Source organism: Podarcis melisellensis (genome assembly GCF_964234715.1).
Source record: "Podarcis melisellensis genome assembly, chromosome: 2".
NCBI lineage: Eukaryota > Metazoa > Chordata > Lepidosauria > Squamata > Lacertidae > Podarcis > Podarcis melisellensis.
Window position 1 is genome coordinate 113825062 of NC_138529.1, and position 27100 is coordinate 113852161.

The window sequence follows — 27100 nt, forward strand, 5'->3', positions numbered from 1 at the left end:
GGGCTTCACGCCCACCCCCACGTGAGCGGGGGCTGGTTTCAGCCCCCGCGAGAACAGGGGAATCCCGGCCAGGTCTGCCCTATTTAGGGCCGGTGCAGAGGGGGCTTGCCCTCTTTTCGCCGGCTAGCCCTCACGTTTGTTCCCGCATATCAGCTGTTCCTGCTTGTCGAGATCTTATCTGCGTTGCCTGGAGCGTTCCTGCCTTGCTTCTTTGTTGCCTTTGTTCTTGAGCTGCAGGGCGCCTCGTGTAATATGCTGTAGCTTCACAGAAAAAGCTCCCTTTCTTTTACAGAGAATTTCCAGCATTTGCTGCTGGTGTTGCTTGATTTCTAAACTGCTTGATTTTCAGGAGTTGTTATCTCTAGTTTTGAAGCTGAAACCAATTTGGGGCTTTTTTCCTTCTGGGGACTTCCCCCTTTGCGCTCCATTACAGCTGCTGCAGTTTAACACTGGAGCTGTAATTGAGCTAAAAATCACTGTGTGTGTGTTTGTGTGCTTTCCCTCCAGCATCTTTCACGTCTACAGTTTTACAGGGAGCTCTGTGTGTTTCGGTGCAAGTTCCCTGCCCTCAGGAGCTTGCCATGCCTGCTGCTGCATGCCCCCTTCAGAGGAATTTATTCAGCTTTGTGGAGCTTTTTCTGGTGCCTGCCCTCGGTTGCTGACTGCCTGTTCTGCAAGGAGCTCAAGGAAGAACGTTTGGCTCCTCTTCATTATTTCCACGGCCGTTCGGAGGACGCAGCGCACCCATCCAATCAGGTTTTGCTGTTGGGGCTTCAGGCTTTAGCTAGGGGTCTGTGCAGGGGAGTGCGGTGCAATTAGGCGGAACAGCAGCTGCGGGAGGAGAGCGGGCTGCGTTTTGTGCCGGTTGTGTTTCATTTTTACGGCCAGGGTGAGGGGCAGAATTTATTGTTAAATAATCATTTCAGCAGCATTCTTTAGGAGGTGAGTTCTACAGGCTGTTTTATTTTCGCGCGGAAGTTTAAACTTGGTAAGCATCGGAAGCAGCTGCGCCGTTGCCGGGCAACCAGCGCGTTCCAGCCACCATTTCATCCGCCCATGTGGCCTTCGGGCGGCCGCCATTTTACTATAGGCATTCCACGTGGGAAGTAATTTTACAAACCCTCCCTTTTAAGCCTAACCGGCAAAAAACCCAGGGGAATAATTAACGTTCATAAGGGGTACGTGGGGAATGCCTGCAGGTTTTGCTCTTGAGGCTACGGAATTTTTTCAGTGTTATAGAGCTAACGTTAAGTGTTTCCGCACGTGTCATTGTCGCTAGGCAACGGGAACGCATTACGGCCGCCGTTTGATTGCCCACGTGGCCTTGCGGCAGCAGCCATTTTAGGAGAGGCAAATCCACATGGGAGCTATCTCCTTTTCGAGTGCCCCTCACTTTCTCGTTGGTTTTAAATTCAAAAGCAATATAAACAATATAAACAAAGGAGATAAACACAAGCAATATAAACAAAGCATGATAGCACAATTATATAAAAAAAAGAGAGCCTAGCTTAAATAAGAGAGTGCAAGGGGCTGCAGGGAGCCCCTCCTCTTGGCGCATAAGCTTGTATGAAGCTGGCTACAGCGTCTCTGGCTAGGCTGATCTTATAATTAATATCCTCCAATTAATTTGACTGCTTTTGTTTATATTTACACTCCTAAGAATTTCATTCTGGCAATTTACGAAACGCACTTAAATTAAATTGAAGCATTAGTGCACAGTTACTGGAATTCAAATTATTTCATTCAGCTTGCGGTGCCCTGTGGAGCTGGGTCATTTACTCTCTGCCTAGGCATTAAGTTTTATAATTTGGTATAGTCAATTCATAGCTATAAGGAAAAAGAGATCCGGGTTTTATATCATTTGATTTATTAAAGGGTTTCTTCGCCTGCTATCTCTTGCGAGCTTTGCATACAGGTTTATAGGGAATCTAAAGTAAACAGCTCATACCTCTTCTACATTCATCTCTTTCTGGTATTTCATCAGTTAGTTTATAAGTATATATTTAATTTGGCAATTTAATTCATTTGGTTGATTTTGGTAAGAATGCTTAAGGGCTCTTGGGAGCTTTGCCTTGCTTAGATGTTTGTTGCATAAGTCAACTTATCATTTTTCACTGCTGTATTGCTGGGTTTACAATTTATAATTCTACCTCTAGCTTGCTGCATAGCTGCGTACATTATCAGGTTCTTTTCTGTTTATTATAGACTCAGTATTCCCCTAAATACTTTGCTTTGAGGTGTGGGCTGGTATTTTGGACTGCTATCCAGTGCAGATAATACTGAGCTATGGTGATACTGTTTGCAGCTAAATACAATTTGTTGGAGATTAGTTTGGCATCTTTGGGTCCTTTAAACTTACCGGTGCAGACAATACTGAACTACCGAGATTTTGTTCGCAGCTCACGCATTTAATCCAAGCTAGTTGGCGTTGATTTTACTGAAACCAGGCTAATTAAGGGTATCAAACTATGTCTGCTCTAAATGCCGCTATATCTGAGGTGGCACAAGGGAACCAGGAGGGGTCCCAGGCTTGGTAATGCTTGCTGTATCTGGGGGGGGCATAAGGGAACCAAGAGGGGCCTCGGGCCTTCGTAGTGCCTAGTAACCCAAGAATGCATCCCGGATATGCCACCTAACGTTGGGGACCGCCCGGCACCTCCGCGGCAGCGCTGAGAGCAGCCAATGATTCAAAAGTGGGTCCTGTGTCCAAGATGGGTCAGGGTAGCCTCCTGTGCCCTGCAACCCACAGGCCTAGTCAGTGTTTCCTCTGCTTTTGAAACCTTTTACCAACAATTCAGGCCCATGGTCACTGCGGCCTATTCCGAAATAGAGAGGAGCTCCCTTGCACTTTGGCCTCCTTATTTAGGGTTCCACATTCGGGTAGCAATCCATTTATGCATCCTCACTCATAATTACAGTCTATGTGTCCTTGGGTTTCCAATGACAGATCCTCGGGAGGTAGGGCTCATGCTTACAATTATAATCTTTCTGCCTCTCAGTATACCCCAGACTTTCCCAGTATTCCACAGGGAATACTGTGGAAGGGAGAAAGAAGTCTAAGTAAGAAGAAGCATTCGGCCAAGAAGAGCAAAAGAAGTAAGCCTTCTGATGCCGAGGACGATTCAGAAAAGCTTCCTGCTGCCCACCACCTGCTGCGTTCCAAGCAACCAGAATTATTGGATGGAGCTTATGGATCCCTAGGTGGAAAAAGGAAAGTTGGAAAATTTGAATCTAAGTGAGTCCCTCACCATGAGGTTTGTTGGGAGTACAACACGGGTGTGTGCCAGGGGCCAAATTGTAAGTATGCGCATGAATGTGAGAAGTGCCTAGGTAACCACCCAGCGTCTTCATGTTTTAAAGGTAAACAGCCCTTTCCGGGCAGCAGGGGGGCATTTCCACCAGGGGTCTTGAAAAGCTCACAGACCCGCCAAAAAGATAAGCCACAAACTGGTATGAATTTGGCCCTTGACTGGGATGTTCTTTTCTGTTAAGCTCTCACCTCTTAGGACACTTCTTGATAAATACCCAAAAATATAGGCAGCAAAGTACCCGGGAAAGAGTTTCTCTTATGGCTTCAAGATCCTTGTTTCATTACCCCCTAACTCAGGGAACCCCCCCCCCAAGCAAACAATCAGTTTGGAAAATGCCAGCTATTGCCAACAAACAAACAAACAAATAAATAAATAGAAAGAAAGAAAGAAATTAAAGAAATTTCTGGCCGGGAGGGTGCCCGGCCCCTTCAGGGAGCCACCGATAGTGGGTTTACTCATTTCACCTTTAGGCATTGTCCCCCCATTGACTCCAGGAGAGTATCCTATGATCCACAACCTGCCCTACCCTAGACGTGGCTCAGTCAATGATGCAATGCCACAGAAGCCTTGTTCTGTGAAATATGCCTCCTTTGATCAGGCTATAAAGTGTATGCGCAGGTTCAGCAGGGGCGTGGTCTTGGCTAAGTGGGACATTGAGTTGACTTTCCGTCTCCTGCCAGTTCACCCTGAGGAATTTCCATGGCTAGGTTTTTAGATTTGAGGGGGCTTATTCCACAGACAAATCTATGCCGATAGGGTACTCAGTAGCTTGTGCACTTTGAGTCATTTAGTGCAATTCTGGACCGGGCTCTTCGCTTTAGAACTGGTTTTAAGTGACCCATTACCTTGATAACTCTTCCCCCCCCCCATCATTAGTAATAGCCCTGATTGCGCTTCTCCTTTAGTGGCTTTCACCTGAGGAGCTTGGGGTACCTTTGATGGCGAACAAAACAGAGGGTCCAGTTTTGACCATAAACTATTTTGGGTATTGAAGTGGACACAATTGAACAGACATCCTGCCTACCAAGGGGGTGGCTAGCAGCACTCAAAAATTAATTCTGCAACTTCTTCCCCTCAAGAAGGTCACCCTTGGCCAGGGTAAATTCTCGGCTTCAGATTCTCGGCCAGGGTAAATTCAACGTTGCATGCTGGGTAGGGTCCCCTGCCCCCCCTTTTGTGGGTGACTAACTAAGCTGTCAGCGGGACTGCGCGCTCTGCAACACCGAGTGCGCCTCTCAAAAGTGGTCAAGTCGGACCTGAAGGTTAGTTCATGGAAAAGTACAATGGTATTTGCGGGCTGAAGAGTTCAGGAATCACCAGGTATGCTTCTGGACCGACAATCAGACAGTTGGCAGTGTCTTGTCTAAACAATTATTGCACTCTCCTAGAGTGGCAAAGCTGTCCTGGACCTTCGTCCTTTAGTGCTTAGAATTAAACATCTATTTCTCTACCAAATTTACCCCTGTGGTTAACAAGGGCATCACGGGTGCACAGGCGCAGCAAATTGCCAGAGCCATTCCGGGAGCACCTTTGGAGCCTTGGGAACATGATGTCCTGAAGGAAGTATTAGCTTTAGGAGCCCTGCCCATGCGTAGATCTTAAAAAAAGGCATGGGTGGACTTTATGGAGTTTCAAGGCAAATTGATAAAATATTAATGATAATGATAATAATAATCGTAAAAAAAAAAAACCAAAACCAAAAACTAGGCTTGAAAGAATCCTAAGCTTGACACACCTCCTACCAAGGCTGAAGCTTTGCAATGCTTGGTACATTGGAGGGTGCTGGGTCGTGCAACAAAGACTCTTAAAGATCCAGTAGGCGGCAATCTCCTTTTTTCTGTAAGGTTGTTTAATCCAGAGACCCTGGGCACGGTGCGGCTGGCGCAGGCTGCAGTCTCCTAAAAGTGATGGTAGAAGGCCCTTAACTTATGACATTCTATGCTAATTCCTAATAATTAATAAATAAATAAATAAAAGTAAAATAATAATATTATAAATAAATAAAAAAATAAAAAATTAAGAAGTATCTATTGGTCCGAGGACAAAGCCCAGTTATTTACAGCTGCATACTCCATTGCCTTTGGCGCTATGCAAAGTGGTTTGTAAGGGCCAACCAGATTCCGCTGCCCGAGGTAGTGAGAGACCTGACCTTGTTCAGATCCAATTTAGTCTTGCATGTCCAATGTTCCAAACCGATCAGCAGAAAAGGACACTAAGCAATTCATGTACGTGAGATGACCGTCTCGGGTCCATTCCTCAAACATTGGGATGGCTCCGGCCTTGCACGGCATCAGACCATGCGCGTTATGCGAAGGGCGATTGCTGCCTACAGTTTACCCTCAGCTGAATTCGCGGTTAACTCCTTTTAGGATTGGGGCCGCCACCACAGCAGTGCATTTGGGACTCTCATCTGAAAAGATGAAGGACTTGGGGGCAGTGGAAGTCTGATGCATTAAGGGAAGTCTGATGCATATAAAGGATATATTCATAAGACCTTGTGATTGTTCACAGTATACCTGACCCGGCTTTGTTGCCTTCTTTTGCTTTCAGGTAACGTTGTGATGAATATTTGGAGTATTGGCCCTGCACCGCCCACTGGGATAGAAACCATGCCGTTAATGGGGACCTAGGGTGCAGGAGCTATGAGGGCGTGCACCTGGATAATTGGGCACAGCATTGTGCATTGGGCCAGGGTCCACGCCATCAATTCCGGTCTCGGGCCGCACCTTAGCTACATCAATGGATCTCTCGAAGGGGAATGCGCTGGGCCGGAATGTTGCCCGCTATTAGGGCCAGAGCGGCAGCGGAGGGCCCTCCAGATGCTTTAGTTATCCAATTAGGCGATAAGAGTTAGCTTACAGAAAGGCAGTCAACTTGATGTGGCATATGTTTAGTGACTTTGAGGAACATAAGGCCTCTTACCCAAATGTCACTACTATTTTATGTGGGCCTCGTAGATGGAGAGGCGGGTTTGCAGAGATTGCAGGTGCCTGATAGCCATAAATAGGGCTAGGAAAGCCTTGTATTTGGCAGTGGTGCGTAGAGTGGCAGCCCTGGGTGGGAGTGTCAGTGACCTCCAGGGCATATGTCTCAACGGTGAGGCCCTCTACCGGTTTGATGGCGTGCATCTTCGGATGCGGGAAATGATATTTGGCTGATGGCGTGCATCTCTCGGATGCTGGAAATGATATTTGGCTGATGGATATAGCAAAGGGGATAAGGGGTTGGATTCAGGCATGAGAGTATTGGCGGCGAGCGATGGCTCGTGTGGCGGTAGGCATTGGTAAGAAGGGGTTAAGAGGATGTGGGGGGGGGGGGAGGAACGCCATCACCTCCCCCCAGTGAGCGAAGGGTGGTCCGTTAAAGGACTCCGGGGGGGGTGGCCCTGTCCGAAGCCTATGGAGGTGTGGGCCAAAGGCACGCCCCAGAGCGGTGACCCGGGGGAGCTCCTAGCCGACGTGCCTCGTGGGAGTCTCCCCCGATATAAGGTTAACCCTTCCCCGTGTCTCCAGCAAATGGGCTGGAGCCGGATAGTCGATAGGACCAATGCCTAAGCCAATGCCTCTCATTCCTGAATTCAATAAAGTTGTGGCCTAATTCGCCCAATTAACCTTAATTATGGTGTCTCGTGTCTTTATTTATCCTGGTGGGGGGCGGGAACTCGCCACGCAATTACCCAAATGCAAATACAGACAATAATAATACAGATATAAAATCCTTTGACTCAATACACAACAAAGATGTGTGGTGTATAAATAGGAAAATTATATTTATGGAATGGGATGTCCCTATTTTCATCAGAGAAATGTTGGAGGGTTTGGAAAGGTCGGTTGTTGGAGCGAAGTGATTGCATGATCCCAACCAGCAAAGCTGGGGACTGGACTGTCTCCTCAAGCTACACATTCGGGCTGCAGGCATAGCTGTCAACCTTCCCCTTTTTGCGGGAAATTCCCTTATTCCAGTGCCATTTCCCGCTGCTATCCCAGATTGTTAGATATCCCGTAGACTGTCCCCGGGACAGGTGAGGCTGCTGATCCCTTACAGTATTTTCCAGTCTGCTGATCCCTTATTTTGAAATCTGAAAATTGACAGCTATGGCTGCAGGGTGGCATCGTCCCAGCTTTCTGAAAATATTTACTGATGAGGATTGCACATCAGATTGTGAATGATTGCACATCGGATCACAAGGAGACTTATTTGTGCAACATTCTGGATATCTTATAAGATGCCAGGTAGATTCCAATGATACAATAAATTTTGAGGGACAGCGCAAGGGGCCGCATCCAGCCTCGAAGCCTCCCAGGGCCCAACCCACAGCCAGCGAGCTCCGATGCCCAGAGAGGCAGGAAACGGGGCCAGCCAGGGGGACTCGGGAGCGGCTGCCCTTTCCTGTCCCCCGCCGAGGAGAGCGGAGGAGCAGCGGCCCCGTGGCCTGGCGAGTTTCCCCGGAGAGGAGCCGGATTCCGCTGCAGGGACGGAGCGAGGAGTCCGAGGTGCAGGAGGCGGGAGGAGGAGAGCAGGTGGGCCTGGCAGGATCAGGCCCCGAGTGGAGTCAGAGGCTGCAGGGCGCCCCCCCAACCGGGCAGGAAGGGGAAGGGGCGCAGCGGAGGGGCAGGGCATCTGCAGGAGGGCACAGGGGCAAACATCTCTGGCTCAGGCTGGCACGGACCCTGCCGGAGACCCTGGGGAGCTGCTCCCTTCAGTCCTGAGCTCAAGGGGCAGAATGAGGGGTCCAAGGCAGCTGCTGCTTCCCGATGGACGATGCATATAGTCGCTCACGGATCAGCGGCGTACCTGGGGCTTTTGCCTCCCCTGTCCCTGTCCCTCATCAGGGAGCCCCGTCCTCTTCCACGGTCCTCCCCACGGCGGAGAGGGAAGGGGAGGCGGGGGGGGGGAGGAAGAGCAGTGCAGCAGGGAGGTGTCCCTCTCACTCTGCAGCCCCCTGACACCCTTTGCAGATCACTACTCCTGCCCCTCTTCCTCTGCCAGTGCCATTGATAAACCTATCGCCCTCCTTCGTGAATTGGTCTGATCACCTTTGAAAGCTCTCTTTGCCACCAGCATCGTCACATCTTGTGGCAATGATGTCCATCCGATTCACTTAGCAAGGAAATGGCTTCTTTTGCCAGCGCCAAATCAAGATACACTGTGCCTACACATGGAGGTTCTGTTGATCTGTCACGGCAATTAAAACAGCTGATAGATCTATACTCCAGAGAATGCATCTGATCTTTTCCCAAGCTGTCAAAGCTAGTGACCTCTTGTGTCTGTGTGTAAATAAGTGAGAGAGGCTTAAGCCTGTTTCGTTAAAGGTTTTATTTCCATCTTCCTCAGTAAGGCAAATGAAGGCTGAGGGTTGAAGTGAGTACCAGATTTGAGAAGGCAGAGGAAAGGAGGATTCTATGTTCAGATTATTCATGTTCAGATTATTACTCATTTCATTTCTATGCTGCTTCATATTTTTAAGGAAAAAAATCTCAAAGCAATTAATGGAAAATCTCATTGCAGTTTGTGTCCATAGGATGTTGAGAACATTAACTCTGTAGATCCAGTTCTCTCCTCCTGATAGTCTCAGATTTGATTGTTCTTTCCTATAGAGCAGGAGGAACATTTATGGCCTTAAAGATGCATTGATTCTGGAGGCCACATTCCAGTGAGCTTTGTGGCCAATGTATGCACATGCATGCGCACACAGAAAAGAGATGCAGACCATAAAGTCACATGCACACACGCCAGAGGTGCTGCACACACTCACCAGACATGCCATCTAGCATACATACAAGTCTTGCGAACACAATCAGCATGTTTAGACCTTCCAACCCCAGTCCTGGGGTGGAGGAGAAATAAGAGCACAAGAAGACCCTTCTGAATTAGCAAGGAGATCTGTGGAAAAAAGACCCTTCAGATTGTTCTTTAGAAATCCTCTTTAAAGAGCAGCCAGAGGGATCATTTATTTCCAGAGCAGGGCTTTTACCCCATTTCAGCACTGTGCTGCTTTGTGGTGAAATTGGAGTTTAAAAGATCTCTCTAAGGGCCCTTAGGCATCTTTCTCTCCAGAACAGACAGAGATCTTCATCCTATGATCAGATCAGGAGATGGAAATGGCAGGGACTAGCAGGACACACCCTGAGGCTTGGCAAGCCATATGCAGCCAGTGGACTGCAAGTTAGAATGTCTTCAGTCAAGAGAGTTTGTGACCATCAAATTTAAAATATTTTGGAGTGAGTTCTCAGATTTTGTTGCTCAATATTCCTTTTGTTAGTTTCTTAGGCTGTGCAGATTTAAAGGATGTGGCTTCCCCCAGAGAACCACAGGACCTGTAGTTTATTGCTGAAGTTCTCAACACCCCTAACAAACTGCAGCTCGCAGGATTTCTTGGGTGAAGCCGTGTACTTTTAAGTGTTAGGTGGGTCTGTCGCAGCCTTATTCATATACAAAGATCTGTTGCTGCCTTTCCAACATGCTAGAAGTTGCAGCCAGGATCAGCATTCCCTGCCCACTGAACATGCTCAGTCCTCTCTCTGGGTTGTTTTTGGATTTCCCTCCCACTGCCTTGGTTCCCCCCCCCCCAAAAAAATATTATTTGTACTTCCATAAACCCCCAGTCTTTGGATAACTTCCCCTCGTCCTTGGGTGGAGTTGTTTGGGTGACATAATGATTGTCATTCACAGCCTGAACATCAGAAATAGAAAGAGTAATAATATATTTCAAAAACTGGCTAATGGTTAAAAAATGTGCTTTTGTTTTTATTTTTGGGTTTTATTTTACTTTGTGTTTATTTCTTTTCCAGGAGGGTGGCGTAAAAATGGAAGAGCAGAGACCCAGGAGACCCATTCAAAGGGAGAGACTGGAGTGCAAAGGAAAGAAACCTCCTGCCGGCCAAGTTGGGGCCATCAGGGATCTTCTGCCTCGGGCAGATTTACGTCAAATTCAGCAGGAGGCAGAGGAGGGGCAGCCGCAGCAGCACTGGGATGCCCAGAAGCAGGATTTCCTGAAGACGATGCAGCCCCCTCGTTCAAGGTGGGAAACCCCACAGGCTCCCAATTTTCCCCACTCCAGGGATGGTGTCCTCCCTTTCAGGGGAGCTGCAGATGCCAGTCGGAGGCCCAGTGGGAGAGCAGGGGGAGCAGACCAGATCCTGCTCCCAGACACTGAGGGGCTTCTGGGAAAGGTAAGTGCCCTCCTCTCACCTGGGTTTCCAGCACCTGGAGGTCACAGGTCCACTGCCTCTAGACATGGAGGTTCTGTTTAGCTATGGTGGTGAATATTCCTCCTCCCTGCTGGGATATTAAGCTAACTTCAAACTGTGCTTGGTGAAAACAGGAAACTCTGGCTGATCAGTGGCTTCGTGATTTGACTGGGTGATCAGTGGCTTCGTGGTTTGACTGATCCCACTGATAGCAGTAAAAATAGGAAGCCCTGTTGCATTCAAAGGGGCTGTTTGGACAGAGTCTCTGATCAGCATGCCTAGCAGGACAGGCTTAAAAAGGTAAAGGGACCCCTGACCATTAGGTCCAGTCGTCACCAACTCTGGGGTTGCAGCGCTCATCTTGCTTTATTGGCCGAGGGAGCCGGCGTACACCTTCCGGGACATGTGGCCAGCATGACTAAACCGCTTCTTGCGAACCAGAGCAGTGCACGGAAATGCCGTTTACCTTCCTACCCAAGCGGTACCTATTTATCTACTTGCACTTTGATGTGCTATCGTACTGCTAGGTTGGCAGGAGCAGGGACCGATCAACGGGAGCTCACCCCATCGCAGGGATGCAAACCGCCGATTATTATTACTTGCATCCTGCCTACCTGACTGGGTTGCCTCAGCCCATCTGGGTAGCTTCCAACCAAATAAAAACCATCAAAAATTTCCTTGTAAAAGGCTGCCTTCGGAAGTCTTCCATTTTGTAGAAATGGCCTTCGGTTTTAAAGAATTGCCCTCTTTAAGGAATCACGTGGTGTAAACATGCAAATTGTCCTCTAGGTCCAAACACACGCATAGTAGGAGCAAACAGTGCTCCAAAGTGCTTATCTTGCGAACTTGCCATCTATGTTGTTTACTCCTGACCAAAGCTCCTGTTTCCAAAAAGGACAGGAGGGGGAGCAGAGGAGGAAACGGATGGGTTTGAAGGCTCTTTCCACCATCCGCCTCTCTCCCCTGAGGAACAAGAGCAAAGGGTGTTTGCAGGGCAGGAGGGCAGAGGAGGAGGCAGCGAGGGAAGAGGGGCAAGTGGGCGGATTCCCTGCCTCTCCGAGGGGGTCCAGATGCAAGCAAGGGGCTTCCTTCTTCTCCATGCAAGGGCCACCCATGTATTCAGAGCAGTCCTTTGCAGATTGACTCTTAAATTCCAAGGGATCTACTCTCAGGCCACTAATGTGCATACCATGCCAGCCTTAGGAAGGAGGTGGGACAGGCAGGTGAAAGGAATTGCCAAAGGTATTTGAAAATGGGTGGAGGCTCTTGGGAAGGGGGTGCCCGCTTGTGAATGAACTTTATTACGGTCACAGGCCAGGATTAAAAAAGCATATGGATAAAATAGCAGTTAGGATTTTTTTAACCAATAATTGTTAGAACAAATTAGGACATGGAAACAGGCATAGGATAAAACATATAAATAAAATACAAGATTAAACACGGATAATGGATGGATAAAAAAACCCTGATAATTAAAACAGATAAGAACTAAAAACAAAGAAAGACACACAGTTAAAACAACTGTAAGAGCATAAGAACTAAAAGACTCGCAGTTAAAACAACTATAAGAGACTGCAGAGTAGAAGCCTCTTAAATAGAGGACACTCACAACATTAGAAACTGCTGTGCAAATATGGTTAAAACAGACAATTAAAACAATGTTCAACGCTAAATTTAGAAACAATGTACAACAATAAACTGTCCCAGGGAGTTGTCTCAGAGTCACCCATGGAACCGTGTTTGGGGCTTTTCATGTCAGACTATTTTGAGTTGGGCGATGTACACAGAAATGTACACAAAATCTGGCAACCATCCAGGTCATCTTTTGATCTTTGCCTAACAGCAAAAGGTCAAATTTTTGCTTTTGCGGGAGATCGGCTATCCTCACCAGTAGGGGATCCATGATCTTACTACGTGCCTCTTCATAAAAGGGACATTTAAAGAACAAGTGTTCTGGGCTTCCTATCTCTCCCAGTGGACAGGTGCAAAGTCTCTGAGCATACGGGACCCTTCTAAAGGCTTCATCCAGGACCAGCGAGGGAAGAGCCGAGCCTCTGGCGAGTGTAAAGGCCCTTCTTGCATCCCTAGATACGAGAAAGTAGAGATATGCTGCCAGTGCGGCTATATCTCTCTCGATTTCTCCAATTCTATAGTTGGGGCACCTTGCACAGTCCTGCTGTCTCTCAGTGTCTAATATTCTTTGCCTGAATGTAGCTTTTGCCTGGCCCAAGCCCAGACTTAGAAGGGCTTGAAGGGCAAAACCCAGTTTCCGGAGGGTGTTCAGGACTGCAGTCTGCCAGCCCGACTGGAATTGGTCACAGAGGATCAATGGGGCTATCCTTCAGGGGAGCAGGTTCAATGTCAGCCATTTGTAAATTGATGTTAGGCAGATGCTAGCCTCCACTCTCATCATCCCCGTTTCCAATCTAACCCATGCGTTTGAGACACATCTGGGGACTTGGAGGAGAGCTCTAAGAAGTCTGGATTGAACTCTCTCAAGTGGGGAGAAAGCAGAGGAAGGTGGAGCCAAAAAGGAACCATAGAGCAGTTGTGCCAAAGTTTTGGCCTTGTATAATTTTAGAGCTGCGGGAATGAAGAAACCCCCTTGTGCTCTGAAGAATTTAAGGATACAATTAGCGTTTTTTTCCGCTAGGGGGTGCCCAATTGGGGCTTCTCCAGGGGCAGCAGAATGTCTCGGGCAGGAGAATCCCTGCAGGGGCTCTCAGACTCCCTTGGCTTCTTCTTCTTCCCTCCCTCCCAGGAAGCTGCAACTTGCTCTGGATTCTGCGCTCCTCAGGAAGCTGAACCTGCAAACCTAGCTGAGACTGAACCTGCAACCCTGGCCAGGATGGAAGGAGGAAGATGGACGGTTGACCTGGTCAGGCTGTCTCCCGCATCCCTCCCCACAACCTCTGAGCATTCCCTCCCAGGACCCTTGGAGAAATCTGGTGAGTTCCAGGGGAGAGGAGATGGGGACAGGGATAGATGGTGGAGGGAGAAAGAGGAAAAGATGGAAAGGAGACAAATGGAAGTTCCTGGCAGGAAGAAGGAAGGGGTGAGGCCTTCTCCAAAGCAGCTCTTTGTTACTTGAATCCTTTTCCTAAAGTAGTGGGGGCAGATTTTCTTCCTCCAGGCTTTGAAATCTTAGGTGTTATTTCAATGGCAAGAATAATTGATGATAATTATGTTGCACACCAATCCTGAAAAATCGGTGAAGGGGAATGAAATGCTTCACATAATTATTTATAATTAATGTATTTAAATTGTTTCTATTACTCTTATTTTTTATAGACAGGGTCAGAATGATACATTCCACTAGCATCAAAACACAATAAATGCATGCACCTTCCCAGTTTGGTGGGGTTAAGGGACAAAGGACCAGTTATCATGATACACAATTCCTGTGGATGGAGGCTGTGCACTTAGGATTGGGCATATAAAGTCCAAGAGTGGCTGGTTTGATAAACAAACTGTGTAAACTTGCCAATCTTACAGACTGGGGTTGTTTGTGAAAGGGAGGGAGGGAGGGAGGGAGTGGGATTATAATTTATAGCGCCCCTGTGTAATGGCTTGTTTCTCATGCACAGACGCGAGACAACTCCAGTAGTAATTATCTCAGGTTTATTGCTCAAACTCACAAATCACTGTGGAGCTCAGTCTTCAGCCTGTTCATCCCAGCTTGCAGTTGCCGAGTCCTCCAGCAAAGAAGCCCCCACTTTCGCTTTCTTTTCCCCTCTTCTCGCAGATTCTCTCGAGCCTATGATTTTTTGGACAGGCTGTTTCCAGGGTCTCTGTGTCAGAGCTCAAACTGGAGATAACAGTCTGTGCCCCCCCCCCGGCACCCCCTCTTCCTGCTTCTTTGTTCTTTGCTCCTGCTGCAGCTTGGCTGCTCCTCCCCTGCTTCACATTCCAACTGAATCCCATCTCTTGCGTTCTCAGGCTCTGTCAGCGGAGCCACGAGAGGCTTGAGATTCGCGGAGCTGACACCCTGTAATTTTGTCCGTCCCTAAGCTTCCATGGAGATACTGTGGTACAACCTTGGTGCAAATTTGAAAATAAGTACACAAAGCCAACAAAGAGACTCAGAGGTTTATAGTGGCACCAGCTTTCCTGGTCAAGAGTCCACTTTGTCAGACTGCAGCCCACAAAAGCTTAAGCCATAATACATTTACATAAGGGCTGCAAAAGATGAATAAACAGAAGCGTAGTTCATCTATGGAATCTATCCTACAGGAGACAGTGATGGCCAGCAGCTTGGATAGCTTAAAGAAAAGGATAAGACTGACGTCTCTGCTCTGCCCTCGTGGTCTAGGCAATAACGCTTCTTAATACTAGTTTCTGGAAAGCACCGGAAGGCAGAGAAGACTCTTGTGCTCCAATCCTGCTTGCCGGTTTCCCACAGGCATCTGGTTGGCCTCTGTGAGAAGAGGATGCTGGACTAGGTGGGCCTTTGCCTGATCCAGCAGGCTCTTCTTAGCTTCCAATATATTGCAATATTTTTACAGTTACATGTAGCACTTATGTTTTATTTATTTCACAAGGGAAATACCGTTACTTGAGCCTGAGATCATTTCTTCACTTCAGAAAGAAAAAATAGATGGGTCTAATTAGGCAATTCCACCATAGATCTGTATTATAAAACGATGGTGCTTTATTAAGTTCGAATCGAGTGATCATGTGTTGCTCCTGCCATTATCTCATCTGCTTTTCAAAAAATATGGAACCTAGAACCTAGAGAGGACAGTGGAGAATGAAGGCGTTAAAATGAGAGAAGGTGCAGATTGGAATTGACATCTGTTCAGTTCCCTTTTTGTCTTTCTTGAAAGTCTAACAGGTTTTTTCCCCCTCCCAGACTCCCAAACAGGTGAGGAAGATGAAAGTCAGAATTCTATGGAGCCACCTGTCAATTCATTGGGAAGAACAAAGAAACTGAGGATACAAGAACAAACTCACAAAGGAGAGAAACTATTTGAATGTATGAAGTGTGGAACGAGCTTTAGTCATAGTCAAGCACTTAGAATACACCAACGTACTCACACAGGGGAGAAACCATTTGAATGTATTGAATGTGAAAAGAGCTTCAGTACCACTGGGAAACTTAGAATACACCAACAAACTCACACAGGGGGAAAACCATTTAAATGCATAGAATGTGGAAAGAGCTTCAGTGATAGTGGATCACTTAGAATACACCAACGAACTCACACAGGGGAGAAACCATTTAAATGTATTGAATGTGGAAAGAGCTTCAGTGATAGTGGACATCTTAGAATACACCAACGATCTCATACAGGGGAAAAACCATTTAAATGTATGGAATGTGGAAAGAGCTTCAGTGAAAGTGGAAAACTTCGAATACATCAACGAACTCACACAGGGGAGAAACCATTTGAATGTGTGGATTGTGGAAAGAGCTTTAGTCGAAGTGGGACACTTAGAATACACCAACGAACTCACACAGGGGAGAAACCATATAAATGTGTGGATTGTGGAAAGAGCTACAGTCAAAGTGGAGAACTTAGAATACACCAACGAATTCACACAGGGGAGAAACCATTTAAATGTATGGAATGTGGAAAGAGCTTCAGTCGAAGTGGAGAACTTAGAGTACACCAACTTACTCACACGGGAAAAACCATTTAAATGTATTGAATGTGGAAAGAGCTACAGTCGAAGTGGATCACTTAGAATACACCAACGAACTCACACAGGGGAGAAACCATTTAAATGTATGGAATGTCGAAAGAGCTACAGTCGAAGTGGAGAACTTAGAGTACACCAACGAACTCACACAGGGGAAAAACCATTTAAATGTATTGAATGTGGAAAGAGCTTCAGTACAAGTGGGAAACTTAGAAGACACCAACAAAGTCACACAAGGGAGAAACCATTTCAATGTATGGAATGTGGAAAGAGCTTCAGTGAAGGTGGAAAACTTAGAAGACATCAGCAAACTCACACAGGGGGAAAACCACAGATACATTAATAAACTGCATAGGTGTTTTTTACCTTTCCTTCTATGCTTCCTTGCAATACTGACAAAATCAAACCATGCCAATGCTTTCAGCCCCAGAAGAGGACCCTTGGTGTCAAAAGAAAGCAGTCTGGTGCCACATTTCGCAGCAGTTACTTTAACACACTCTACCTGGGGCTGCAACATCAACAACTTTTTCCAGGGAGCCTTCTCTTCTCATGAGGTGGCCAAAATATTGAAACCTCACCTCAAGGTTTGTCTTTTAAATACAGGGGGGAAAAATAAGAATTAAGACACTGAGCGACAAAGACAAGTTTCTGAGAGACCACGAAGAAGATCTTGTGAAGGATGCGGAAGCTGGAGAGGAACCACCACCATCGGGAAAAGGAATCTTGGGCCTAGCAAACTTATCGTTTGGATTGCAGCTACCAACAGAAGAGGAACAACCATTAGGAGCTGTTGGAGGAGTAAGCAAATAATCCTATCATGGCTTTGCGACTTCTGAGCTGGAATTGTAATGGTTTGAACATTCCTCGAAAAAGAAAGAATGTATTCCATATATTAAACAAACAACAATTGGACTTAATTTGCTTACAAGAGACACATGTGATGAGAACTCATAGATTACTTATTAACAAAAAACTAGGACAAGAATTTGTCTCATCTGATAGAGTGAAAAAAAGAGGAGTTGTTATATATGCAAAAGACAAATTGATGCCGAAATTGATGTTTAAAGATGAACAAGGAAGATATTTGGCAATTGAAATTCAAATTCAAGGACAGAAATTTTTGATTGTAGGGGTGTACGCACCAAATGAAGGTAAATCTGAATTCTTCAAGAAGTTGCATGAGATCTTATTGGACTTTTTAGAATGGAACGTAATTTTGATGGGAGATATGAATGGAGTTGTTTCCACAAACATGGACAAAGCGCAAAGACAAGTAATATCGAAGGATGGAAGACTTCCAAAAACTTTTTTCGAACTGACTGACAATATGGACTTGGTTGACATTTGGAGAACAAAGAATCCCCTTGAAAGAGAGGGAACCTTCTTTTCTGAAGCCAAAATGACCTGGACTAGGATTGACCAAATATGGGTTACTAGAGGACTGGCACCAAATATAAAAAAAGTGGAAATCTGCCCAAAAACTTTCTCTGACCATAACGCTGTGAAGATGGAAATGAACCAAACAACAGCTGGTACCTTTAGATGGAGAATGAATGACACCCTATTCAGAGATAAAGAATTTTGTAAAAAGGCCCAAAAAACATTGAGAGACTATTTTGAAATTAATCTGAAGACCAAGGTTGAAAAAAGAGTAATCTGGGACGCAAGTAAAGCTGTTATGAGAGGGTTCTTGATACAACAAAATGTATTAAAAAAGAGAAGCCAGAATGCGATAAAGGACAAGATTTTGGAAAAGATAAAAGAAGGAGAAAAGAAATTAAGATCAAAACCAAAGTCTCAGGAGATCTTGAGAGAAATTAAATTATATCAGGTCCAGTATATGGAATTGATGAATCAAGAAATAGAATGGAAAATTAAACAAATGAGACAAAAGACCTTCGAATCTGCTGATAAATGTGGTAAATTTCTGGCTTGGCAATTGAAGAAGAGACAAAAATTGAATACAGTGACAAATTTGGAAGTGGATGGAAAGAACATCTATAATCCAACTGAAATTAGAAGATGTTTCCAGAGATATTTTAAACAATTATACGCACAAGGGCCACAAAAAGACTCCGATATAGAACAATTTTTGAAGAAAAATGGATTGAAGGAAATTTCGAGTGAGGGTAAAGTACTTTTGAATCAGAAAATAACAGAACAAGAAATAGAGAGTGCCATTCAGAGTATGCAACTGGGCAAATCTCCGGGGCCTGATGGACTGACTTCCAAATATTATAAAGCTTTAAAGGAATGGATACTACAACCTTTAAAGGAAGTCTGCAACAAGATCCTTGAGGGGAAAAAGGCACCTGATACGTGGAAAGAGGCCTACATCACGCTTATACCGAAGACAGAGACTGAGAAGACTCAACTTAAGAACTACCGCCAAATTTCTTTACTAAACGTGGATTACAAAATCTTTGCTGACATTCTAGCTAGAAGATTGAAAAAGGTATTGATAGGGGAGATTCATAGGGATCAAGCAGGCTTTCTCCCGAGAAGACACTTATCAGATAATGTGAGGAACATCATAGACATTTTGGAGATGCTAGAAGTTAATATAAATACAAAACTTGTATTGATATTTGTGGACGCGGAGAAAGCCTTTGATAACATTTCTAGGACCTTCATGAAGAAGAATCTCCATGGTATGGGGGTAGGTCAAGGGTTTGAAAACGGTATAGGCGCAATTTACTCTGAACAAAAGGCTAAGCTTATAGTGAACAATGTGATTACGGAAGAACTCAAAATTGAGAAAGGGACACGCCAGGGGTGCCCAATTTCCCCGCTACTCTTTATTTCGGTCCTAGAGGTTTTGTTAAATATGATAAGAAAGGACCAGTTGGTTAAAGGGGTTCAGGTCGGAGCGAAACAATATAAATTGAGGGCTTTTGCAGATGATTTGGTACTTACATTACAAGAGCCAGAATCTAGTACTAAAAGAGTTTTGGAACTGATGCAAGAATTTGGTCAATTGGCAGGGTTTAAATTAAACAAGTTAAAAACTAAGGTATTAGAGAAAAATTTAACAGATACTGAGAAAGAGAAGTTTCAGAATGAGACAGGTTTAACTGTGGTTAAGAGTGTAAAATATTTGGGGATCAACATGACAGCTAGAAATATTAACCTATTTAAAGATAACTATGAGAAATGTTGGAAACAAGTGAAAAAAGACTTAGAAATTTGGTCAAACTTAAAGCTTTCCTTGTCTGGTCGAATAGCTGTTATAAAGATGAATGTATTGCCTAGAATGTTGTTTTTGTTTCAAACTTTGCAAATTGTGGACAAGATGGACTGTTTTAAGGGTTGGCAGCAAGACATTTCTAAATTTATCTGGCAGGGCAAAAAACCCAGGATAAAATTTAAGATTTTAACTGATGTAAAGGAAAGAGGGGGATTTGCCCTGCCGGATTTGAAACTTTATTATGAATCAGCAGCTTTCTGCTGGTTAAAAGACTGGCTGCTTCTCGAGAACACAGACATTTTGGACTTGGAAGGATTCAATAATTTTTTTGGGTGGCATGCATATTTGTGGTATGACAAGGTTAAGGTGCATAAAGGTTTTAAAAACCATATTGTCAGGAAAGCATTATATAATGTTTGGATGAAATATAAAGATTTGCTGGAGAATAAAACTCCAAGGTGGCTGTCACCAATGGAGGCAAAAGCTTTGAAAAAACTTAATATGGAGGCTAACTGGCCAAAATATTGTGAAATCTTAGAACAGGAGGATGACAAATGGAAGTTGCAGAGTTTTGAGAATCTAAAAGACAAAGTCCGTGATTGGCTTCATTATTATCAGATACTGGAGGTCTATAAACTGGATAGGAAAATGGGCTTTCAGGTGGAAAAATCAAAACTGGAAACAGAGTTGCTAGAACCCAATACCAAGAATTTGTCAAAAATGTATAACTTGCTGTTGAAGTGGAACACGCAGGATGAAACAGTTAAATCAGCTATGATTAAGTGGGCCCAAGACATTGGTCATAATATTTTGTTTGCTGACTGGAAAAGGTTGTGGACCACTGGTATGAAATTCACGGCATGTAATGCCTTGAGAGAGAATATTATGAAAATGATCTATAGGTGGTACATGACCCCAGTCAAGCTTGCAAAAATATACCACTTACCAGATAATAAATGTTGGAAATGTAAAGAAAATGAAGGTACATTCTTTCACCTCTGGTGGACATGCCCAAGGATTAAGGCTTTCTGGGAAATGATATATAATGAAATGAAAAAGGTATTTAAGTATACTTTTTTGAAGAAACCAGAAGCCTTTCTCCTGGGTATGGTTAGCCATGTGGTGTCAAAGAAAGACAGAATCTTTTTTATGTATGCTACCACAGCAGCAAGGATCCTTATTGCAAAGTATTGGAAGACACCAGATCTACCCACTCTGGAAGAATGGCAGATGAAGATGACTATATGGGACTGGCAGAGATGACGGGCAGAATCCGAGATCAGGACAAAGAGACAGTGGAAGAGGATTGGAAGAAGTTTAAAGACTATCTTAATAAATATTATAAAATTAAATGAAGACTAAAAAGATATGGGTTTAAAAATTAGGGGTTTACAGGGGAATTGATCTAGGGAGAAAAGAACGAAATTAATGAAAATTATGGGAAATGTGGGAATGGATTTGCTGATAAGATAAATGAGATTAGAATACAGAAGGGGGAGGTGTGAGGAGGTCAGTGAAATTAGGATTTGAAATTATGGTTTGAATTTATACTTGTTGTTTTTGTTTGTTTGTTTGTTTGTGTTTTTATTGTTTTTTATGTGTTTCTTTTTTTAAAAAAACTTTTCAATAAACATCATTAAAAAAAATAAATATTGAAACCTCAGCTTCAGCATGTTTCCTTCCAGTGAGCACTCAGGGCTGATCTCCTTCAGAATGGATAGGTTTGATCTTCTTGCAGTCCATGGGACTCTCAAGAGTCTCCTCCAGCTCCATAATTCAAATGCATCAATTCTTCGGCAATCAGCCTTCTTTATCGTCCCGCTCTCACTTGCATACCTCACTACTGGGAAAATCATAGCTTTAACTTTACGGACCTTTGTTGGCAAGGTGATGTCTCTGCTTTTTAAGATGCTGTCTAGGTTTGTCATTGCTTTTCTCCCAAGAAGCAGGCGCTTTTTAATTTCGTGACTGCTGTCACTATCTGCAGTGATCATGGAGCCCAAGAAAGTAAAATCTCTCACTGCCTCCATTTCTTCCCCTTCTATTTGCCAGGAGGTGATGGGACCAGTGGCCATCATCTTCGGTTTTTTGATCTTGAGCTTCAGACCTTATTTTGTGGTCTCCTCTTTCAACCTCATTAAGAGGTTAATTCCTCCTCGCTTTCTGCCATCAAGGTTGTGTCATCTGCATATCTGAGGTTGTTGATATTTCTTCCGGCAATCTTAATTCTGGCTTGGGATTCATCCACTCCAGCCTTTCGCATGTTGAATTCCGCATATAAGTTAAATAAGCGGGGAGCAATATACAGCCTTGTTGTACTCTTTCCCAATTTTGAACCAATCAGTTGTTCCATATCTAATTTTAACTGTAGCTTCTTGTCCCACATATAGATTTCTTATGTTAAGGAAATTAGGGGGCACATCTTTAAAGTTATTAAATGTTACAGATATTATGCCTGAATGTATCCTTTCAACTTGACAGCTCAGGGAAGTTACCGTATGTTTTGCTCTATAAGACTCACTTTTTCCCTCCTAAAAAGTAAGGGGAAATGTGTGTGGGTCTTATGGAGTGAATGCAGGCTGCACAGTTCTCACAGAAGCCAGAACAGCAAGAGGGATTGCTACTTTCACTGCGCAGCGATCCCTCTTGATGTTCTGGCTTCTGAGATTCAGAATACTTTTTTTCTTGTTTTCCTCCTCCAAAAACTAGGTGCGTCTTGTGGTCTGATGCGTCTTAAAGAGCGAAAAATACGGTACCTAGCTTTAAAAATAATATAAAATCAACTCCTTTGCCAGTTTCCTCCATTCCAAAGCTATTTTCCCCTTGAAAAAGGACTACAGGAAGTGTCCAGGGGTGACAGTTGCTGAGCTGGGCCAAGGAAAGCCTAATCCCATCACCAAACCTGCCAAGGGGCCAGACATGCAAAGGAAGTTCTATTGTACTTTGGGTGATGGGACTTCAGAGGTGTTTGCCTATGCTAATCTTATACCTGAGTCTTGCCCTGACATGGGCATGCTTATGCTAATCTTTTATCAAGGACTTGTCTGGACATGTTTGCCAAGGTTAGACTAGTGTAACCCCTGTCTACCCCTCCGCTATTGTGACATGTCAGTGATGTAACAATCATGTAGCAATGATGCTCTACGAACTTTATTCTGGGATATGGTGGGAAAGTTTTAAAAGTCTTTGTCACCCCATGCTTGGGGTTCAAAATTCCTCTTTGAACCTGTTGCGCAATAAACTTTGGTCTACAGCTATTTGCTCCAGTTGGTGGCTGGATTCCTTCCTTTATTCCACAAGGGACTCGCGGGCTCTTCCCAATGAGCTGGTTTGACTGAACAGCCTCACACCTAGATTTTTCCATAACACTCAGGAGACAGATGAGGTGATCAGGCACTCCCATTTCTTTAAGAACTTGCCATAGTTTGCTGTGGTCGACACAGTCAAAGGCTTTTATGTAGTCAGTGAAGCAGAAGTAGATGTTTTTATGGAACTCCTTAGCTTTCTCCATAATCCAGCGCATGTTTGTAATTTGGTCTCTGGTTCCTCTGCCCCTTTGAAATCCAGCTTGAACTTCTGGGAGTTCTCAGTCCACATACTGCTTAAGCCTGCCTTGTAGAATTTTAAGCATAACCTTGCTAGCGTGTGAAATGAGTGCAATTGTGCGGTAGTTGGAACATTCTTTGGCACTGCCCTTCTTTGGGATTGGGATGTAGACTGACCTTCTCCAATCCTCTGGCCACTGCTGAGTTTTCCAAAGTTGCTGGCATATTGAGTATAGCACCTTAACAGCATCATCTTTTAAAATTTTGGTTCTCAAGGAAGAGGCAGCCCAGGAATACAAGGCAGGAATTAACCTTGAATCTTGCTAACAAAATCATTTCATAGCTTTTTGTGAGGGTTTTTGTGACTGCTAATCTTAAAGCCAGGATGAGCACTAAGAATTGGGCATCATTTCCTCTGTTATTAAAAATAAAATACTTGTTCTGCTTCTAAAGAAACCCTTTCGAATGCATTCTTATTCTTTTTTCATAAAAAAATTCAAACAGCTGTGCAAAGGTGCTCCTGTGCAATGCAATGTCAGAATAACAAAATAATGAAACATCTCACAAGAGCCTTGTTTTTTAAATATACAGGTAAAATACCTTAAAACTCCTACAACACTTACCAAATAGAAATCTAATAGCTGGCCCCCCAGGCACTAGGAGGCAACCTGATGTTCAAGGCTTCACCCCACCCCCAAACTCTGAGCTTTTGGTTTCTCTTTAGACACTCATCTGTGGTCGCCTGGAGCATTTGAGGGGAAAGAGAGAGAACATTGGGGCATACGGAGCAGACATAGAAAAAGAAAGTGACAACCTGCTTGTAAGTGTCATTGTTACTTGGAAGGGAACAAGTGCTATAAGTTTAATGTACATATAATGCTGTCCTTGAATGCATTGTAATAAAAATACTATAAAGGGAAGTTTCTCTTAGACTTAGGCTCCACTCTGACAGAAGCCTCAGAGGAGGCTGGATCTTTCCTCATAACTCATCGCTGGAGGCATAAGCTGCAGAGCTCTCACGGAAGGAAGCTTGAACTTGAGAAGCCAGTGTGTTCTTGCTGGAGATGGCTAGGAGAAGCAGCAGCAGCAGTTGCAAATAAGTCATGCAATGTTGAAGAAGCTTAGGATCTCCCTCTGGGAACAGGGATAGGAAAGCTGACTGAATTACATAAAGGACTGAACATTGTTTGCAATGTGCTACTTTATCATGCTTATCTTATTGTTAGACTGTTTAAGACTGTTCTGCAGTAAAGCTTCAAAACTTATTTTTGTGATGGAGAGAATTCACTTCCACACAAGGTCCAGATCAGGAATTCCACAGAACAACTTTAACAGCAAGTACTTGAAGGGTACTTCAACAAGTACTTGAAGGGTCGCGGGTGGTGCTGTTTGTTAAACCACAGAGCCTAGGGCTTGCCGATCAGAAGGTCGGCAGTTCAAATCCCCGCGACGGGGTGAGCTCCCGTTGCTCGGTCCCTGCTCCTGCCAACCTAGCAGTTCGAAAGAACATCAAAGTGTAAGTAGATAAATAGGTACCGCTCTGGCGGGAAGGTAAACGGCATTTCTGTGCGCTGCTCTGGTTCACCAGAAGTAGCTTAGTCATGCTGGCCACATGACCCGGAAGCTGTACACCGGCTCCTTCAACCAGTAAAGCGAGATGAGCGCCGCAACCCCAGAGTTGTCTACAACTGGGTCTAATGGTCAGGGGTCCTTTTACCTTTATCTTTACTTGAAGGACCAAACCAAGAATTACAACAATCTCTTCCTCAAAATGGTTCAGCCTCCACCACCTTTACTGCAGTCACTGAAGGCAACCAACTATGCCCTGGGCCCCCCGATCTTTCTCACTGCCAATGAAAACTAATAAATGAAAAGGAAGAGAAGCTACCCATGTCACACTGACACAAACACCTTGCATATGAACTTTGTAAAATAATGAAAGTGTCCTGCCCCCCCCCCCGCTTGCTCTCCCCACCTCTCAATTCCCCAACCTTACACTGTATACAACATTAAAGTCTGTCTGTCTGTGAATTTTTATGATATCCAAACAGAGTAGCTTATAGTTAGGAAGCCAACACCCACCCTTCAGATGTGAAGGAAATAAGCAGCTATCCTATCCTAAAAGACATCTGAAGGCATCCCTGTTTAGGGAAGTTTTTGATATTTAATGCTGTACTGTTTTTAACACTTGATTGGAAGCCGCCCAAAGTGGCTGGGGAAACTCAGCCAGATGGGCAGGGTATAAATAATAAATTATTATTATTATTATTATTATTATTATTATTATTATTATTATTATGTAATGATCTTCCTCTGTTTCACTTCAGATAATTCAGTGGGGCCTCTTCTCAGTTCATTCTCTTCTGGATCAGTGCCTTAATCCTTTGTAGATTTTGTATATCACAGAATAGTCATTGAGATGTCCCCAGATGTTGTTGTCAAGTTCCCATCAGCTTCAGCCAGCAGGGCAGACAGTCAAGGATGAAAGAAACTCCACTCTGGACCCCACCACCTTGGCTCTGCTGCCCTATATCCTTCCCATTGAAAGAAATGTGAACATTAATTTTGTACGCTATAGATTTATCCTGGTCTGGTGCATGCAATGTCTTTTGTTTTGCAGCTGTGTGATTTGTGCTCATATTGTATTGTGGTGGCCATTGGCTATAAACAATAAAATTTATAGATACAGTAGATTGAAATGCAAAAATAAGTAATAAAATATATAAAACGATTTTATTTTTTTGGTCCTCACTCCCAAATGGTGTGTGTGTTTTTGGTTATATTGTGCTTTTGGTTATATTGGGGGTGGGGTGGGGAGTGGAGAAGTATGAAAGCCAAAAACGCTCCCCTCCTCTGCTAAATGGATGCAGGAGACCAGAGGCAGTGAATGAAAAAGCAGGGAAAGAGGAAACCCTCCAAGTGCCACTGTTTAGAATTAGAGAATGGAGTTATCCAACCCCCGGCCCTCTGAAGGCAATCCTGTATAGGCAGTGGCGTAGCGTGGGGGGTGCAGGGGGGCCAGCCACACCGGGCGCAACATCTGGGGGTTAGGGTTAGGGGGCGCAAATCCACGGGTTAGGGGGCGCAAATTACTTGCCTTGCCCCGGGTGCTGACAACCCATGCTACGCCACTGTGTATAGGAAAGTTTTTTAATGTTTAATGTTTTATTATGTTTTTTATATATGTTGGAAACTTCCCAGAGTGGCTGGAGCAGCGTAATAAGATGTGCGGTGTATAAATAGGAAAATTATATTTATGGAAAGGGATGTTCCTATTTTCATCAGAGAAATGTTGGAGGGTTTGGAAAGGTCGGTTGCTGGAGCTAAGTGATTGCATGATCCCAACCAGCAGAGCTGGGAACTGGACTGCCTCCTCCAGCTACCCATTCGGGCTGCAGGCATAGCTGTCAACCTTCCCTCTTTTTTTTGGCGGGAAATTCCCTTATTCCAGTGCCATTTCCCGCTGCTATCCCGGATTGTTAGATATCCTGTAGACTGTCCCCGGGACAGGTGAGGCTGCTGATCCCTTATTTTCAAATCTGAAAGTTGACAGCTATGGCTGCAGGGTGGGATCGTCCCAGCTTTCTGAAAAGATTTACTGATGAGGAAACCAGTGACTGCACATCGGATCATAAGGGGACTTATTTGTGCAACATTCTGGATATCTTATAAGATGCCAGGTAGATTCCAATGATACAATAAATTTTGAGGGACAGCGCAAGGGGCCGCATCCAGCCTCGAAGCCTCCCAGGGCCCAACCCACAGCCAGCGAGCTCCGATGCTCACAGAGGCAGGAAACGGGGCCAGCCAGGGGGACTCGAGAGCGGCTGCACTTTCCTGTCCCCCGCCGAGGAGAGCGGAGGAATAGCGGGCAGTGGCCTGCCGAGTTTCCCCGGAGAGGAGCCGGATTCCGCTGCAGGGACGGAGCGAGGAGTCCGAGGTGCAGGAGGCGGGGGGGGGGAGGAGGAGGAGGAGAGCACGTGGCCCTGGCAGGATGAGGCCCCGAGCCCAGCTAGAGGCTGCAGGGCGCCCCCCCCAACCGGGCAGGAAGGGGAAGGGGCGCAGCTGAGGGGCAGGGCATCTGCAGGAGGGCACAGGGGCAAACATCTCTGGCTCAGGCTGGCACGGACCCTGCCGGAGACCCTGGGGAGCTGCTCCCTTCAGTCCTGAGCTCAAGGGGCAGAATGAGGGGTCCAAGGCAGCTGCTGCTTCCCGATGGACGAT

At 45.0% G+C, this 27100-nt stretch overlaps 3 protein-coding genes and 1 long non-coding RNA gene across 4 annotated transcripts in view; 3 read left to right on the forward strand and 1 right to left on the reverse strand.

The window, feature by feature from the left end:
* Positions 1-27100, forward strand: part of LOC309364962 (uncharacterized protein) — a 147369-nt gene that overhangs the window by 87024 nt on the left and 33245 nt on the right. The gene's annotated exons all lie outside the window — the stretch shown is intronic.
* LOC309365336 overlaps positions 1-27100 on the reverse strand; it is a 130609-nt gene that overhangs the window by 68398 nt on the left and 35111 nt on the right. The gene's annotated exons all lie outside the window — the stretch shown is intronic.
* The window catches only part of LOC309364412 (uncharacterized protein), a 114798-nt gene that overhangs the window by 54453 nt on the left and 33245 nt on the right, over positions 1-27100 (forward strand). The window lies entirely within an intron of this gene.
* Positions 7772-16715, forward strand: LOC309364902 (uncharacterized protein). The gene is made up of 4 exons (XM_081902901.1): positions 7772-7804; positions 10103-10483; positions 13263-13449; positions 15354-16715. The coding sequence occupies exons 2-4, from the start codon at positions 10118-10120 to the stop codon at positions 16142-16144; spliced, it is 1344 nt and encodes a 447-aa protein (XP_081759027.1). The 5' UTR covers positions 7772-7804; positions 10103-10117; the 3' UTR covers positions 16145-16715.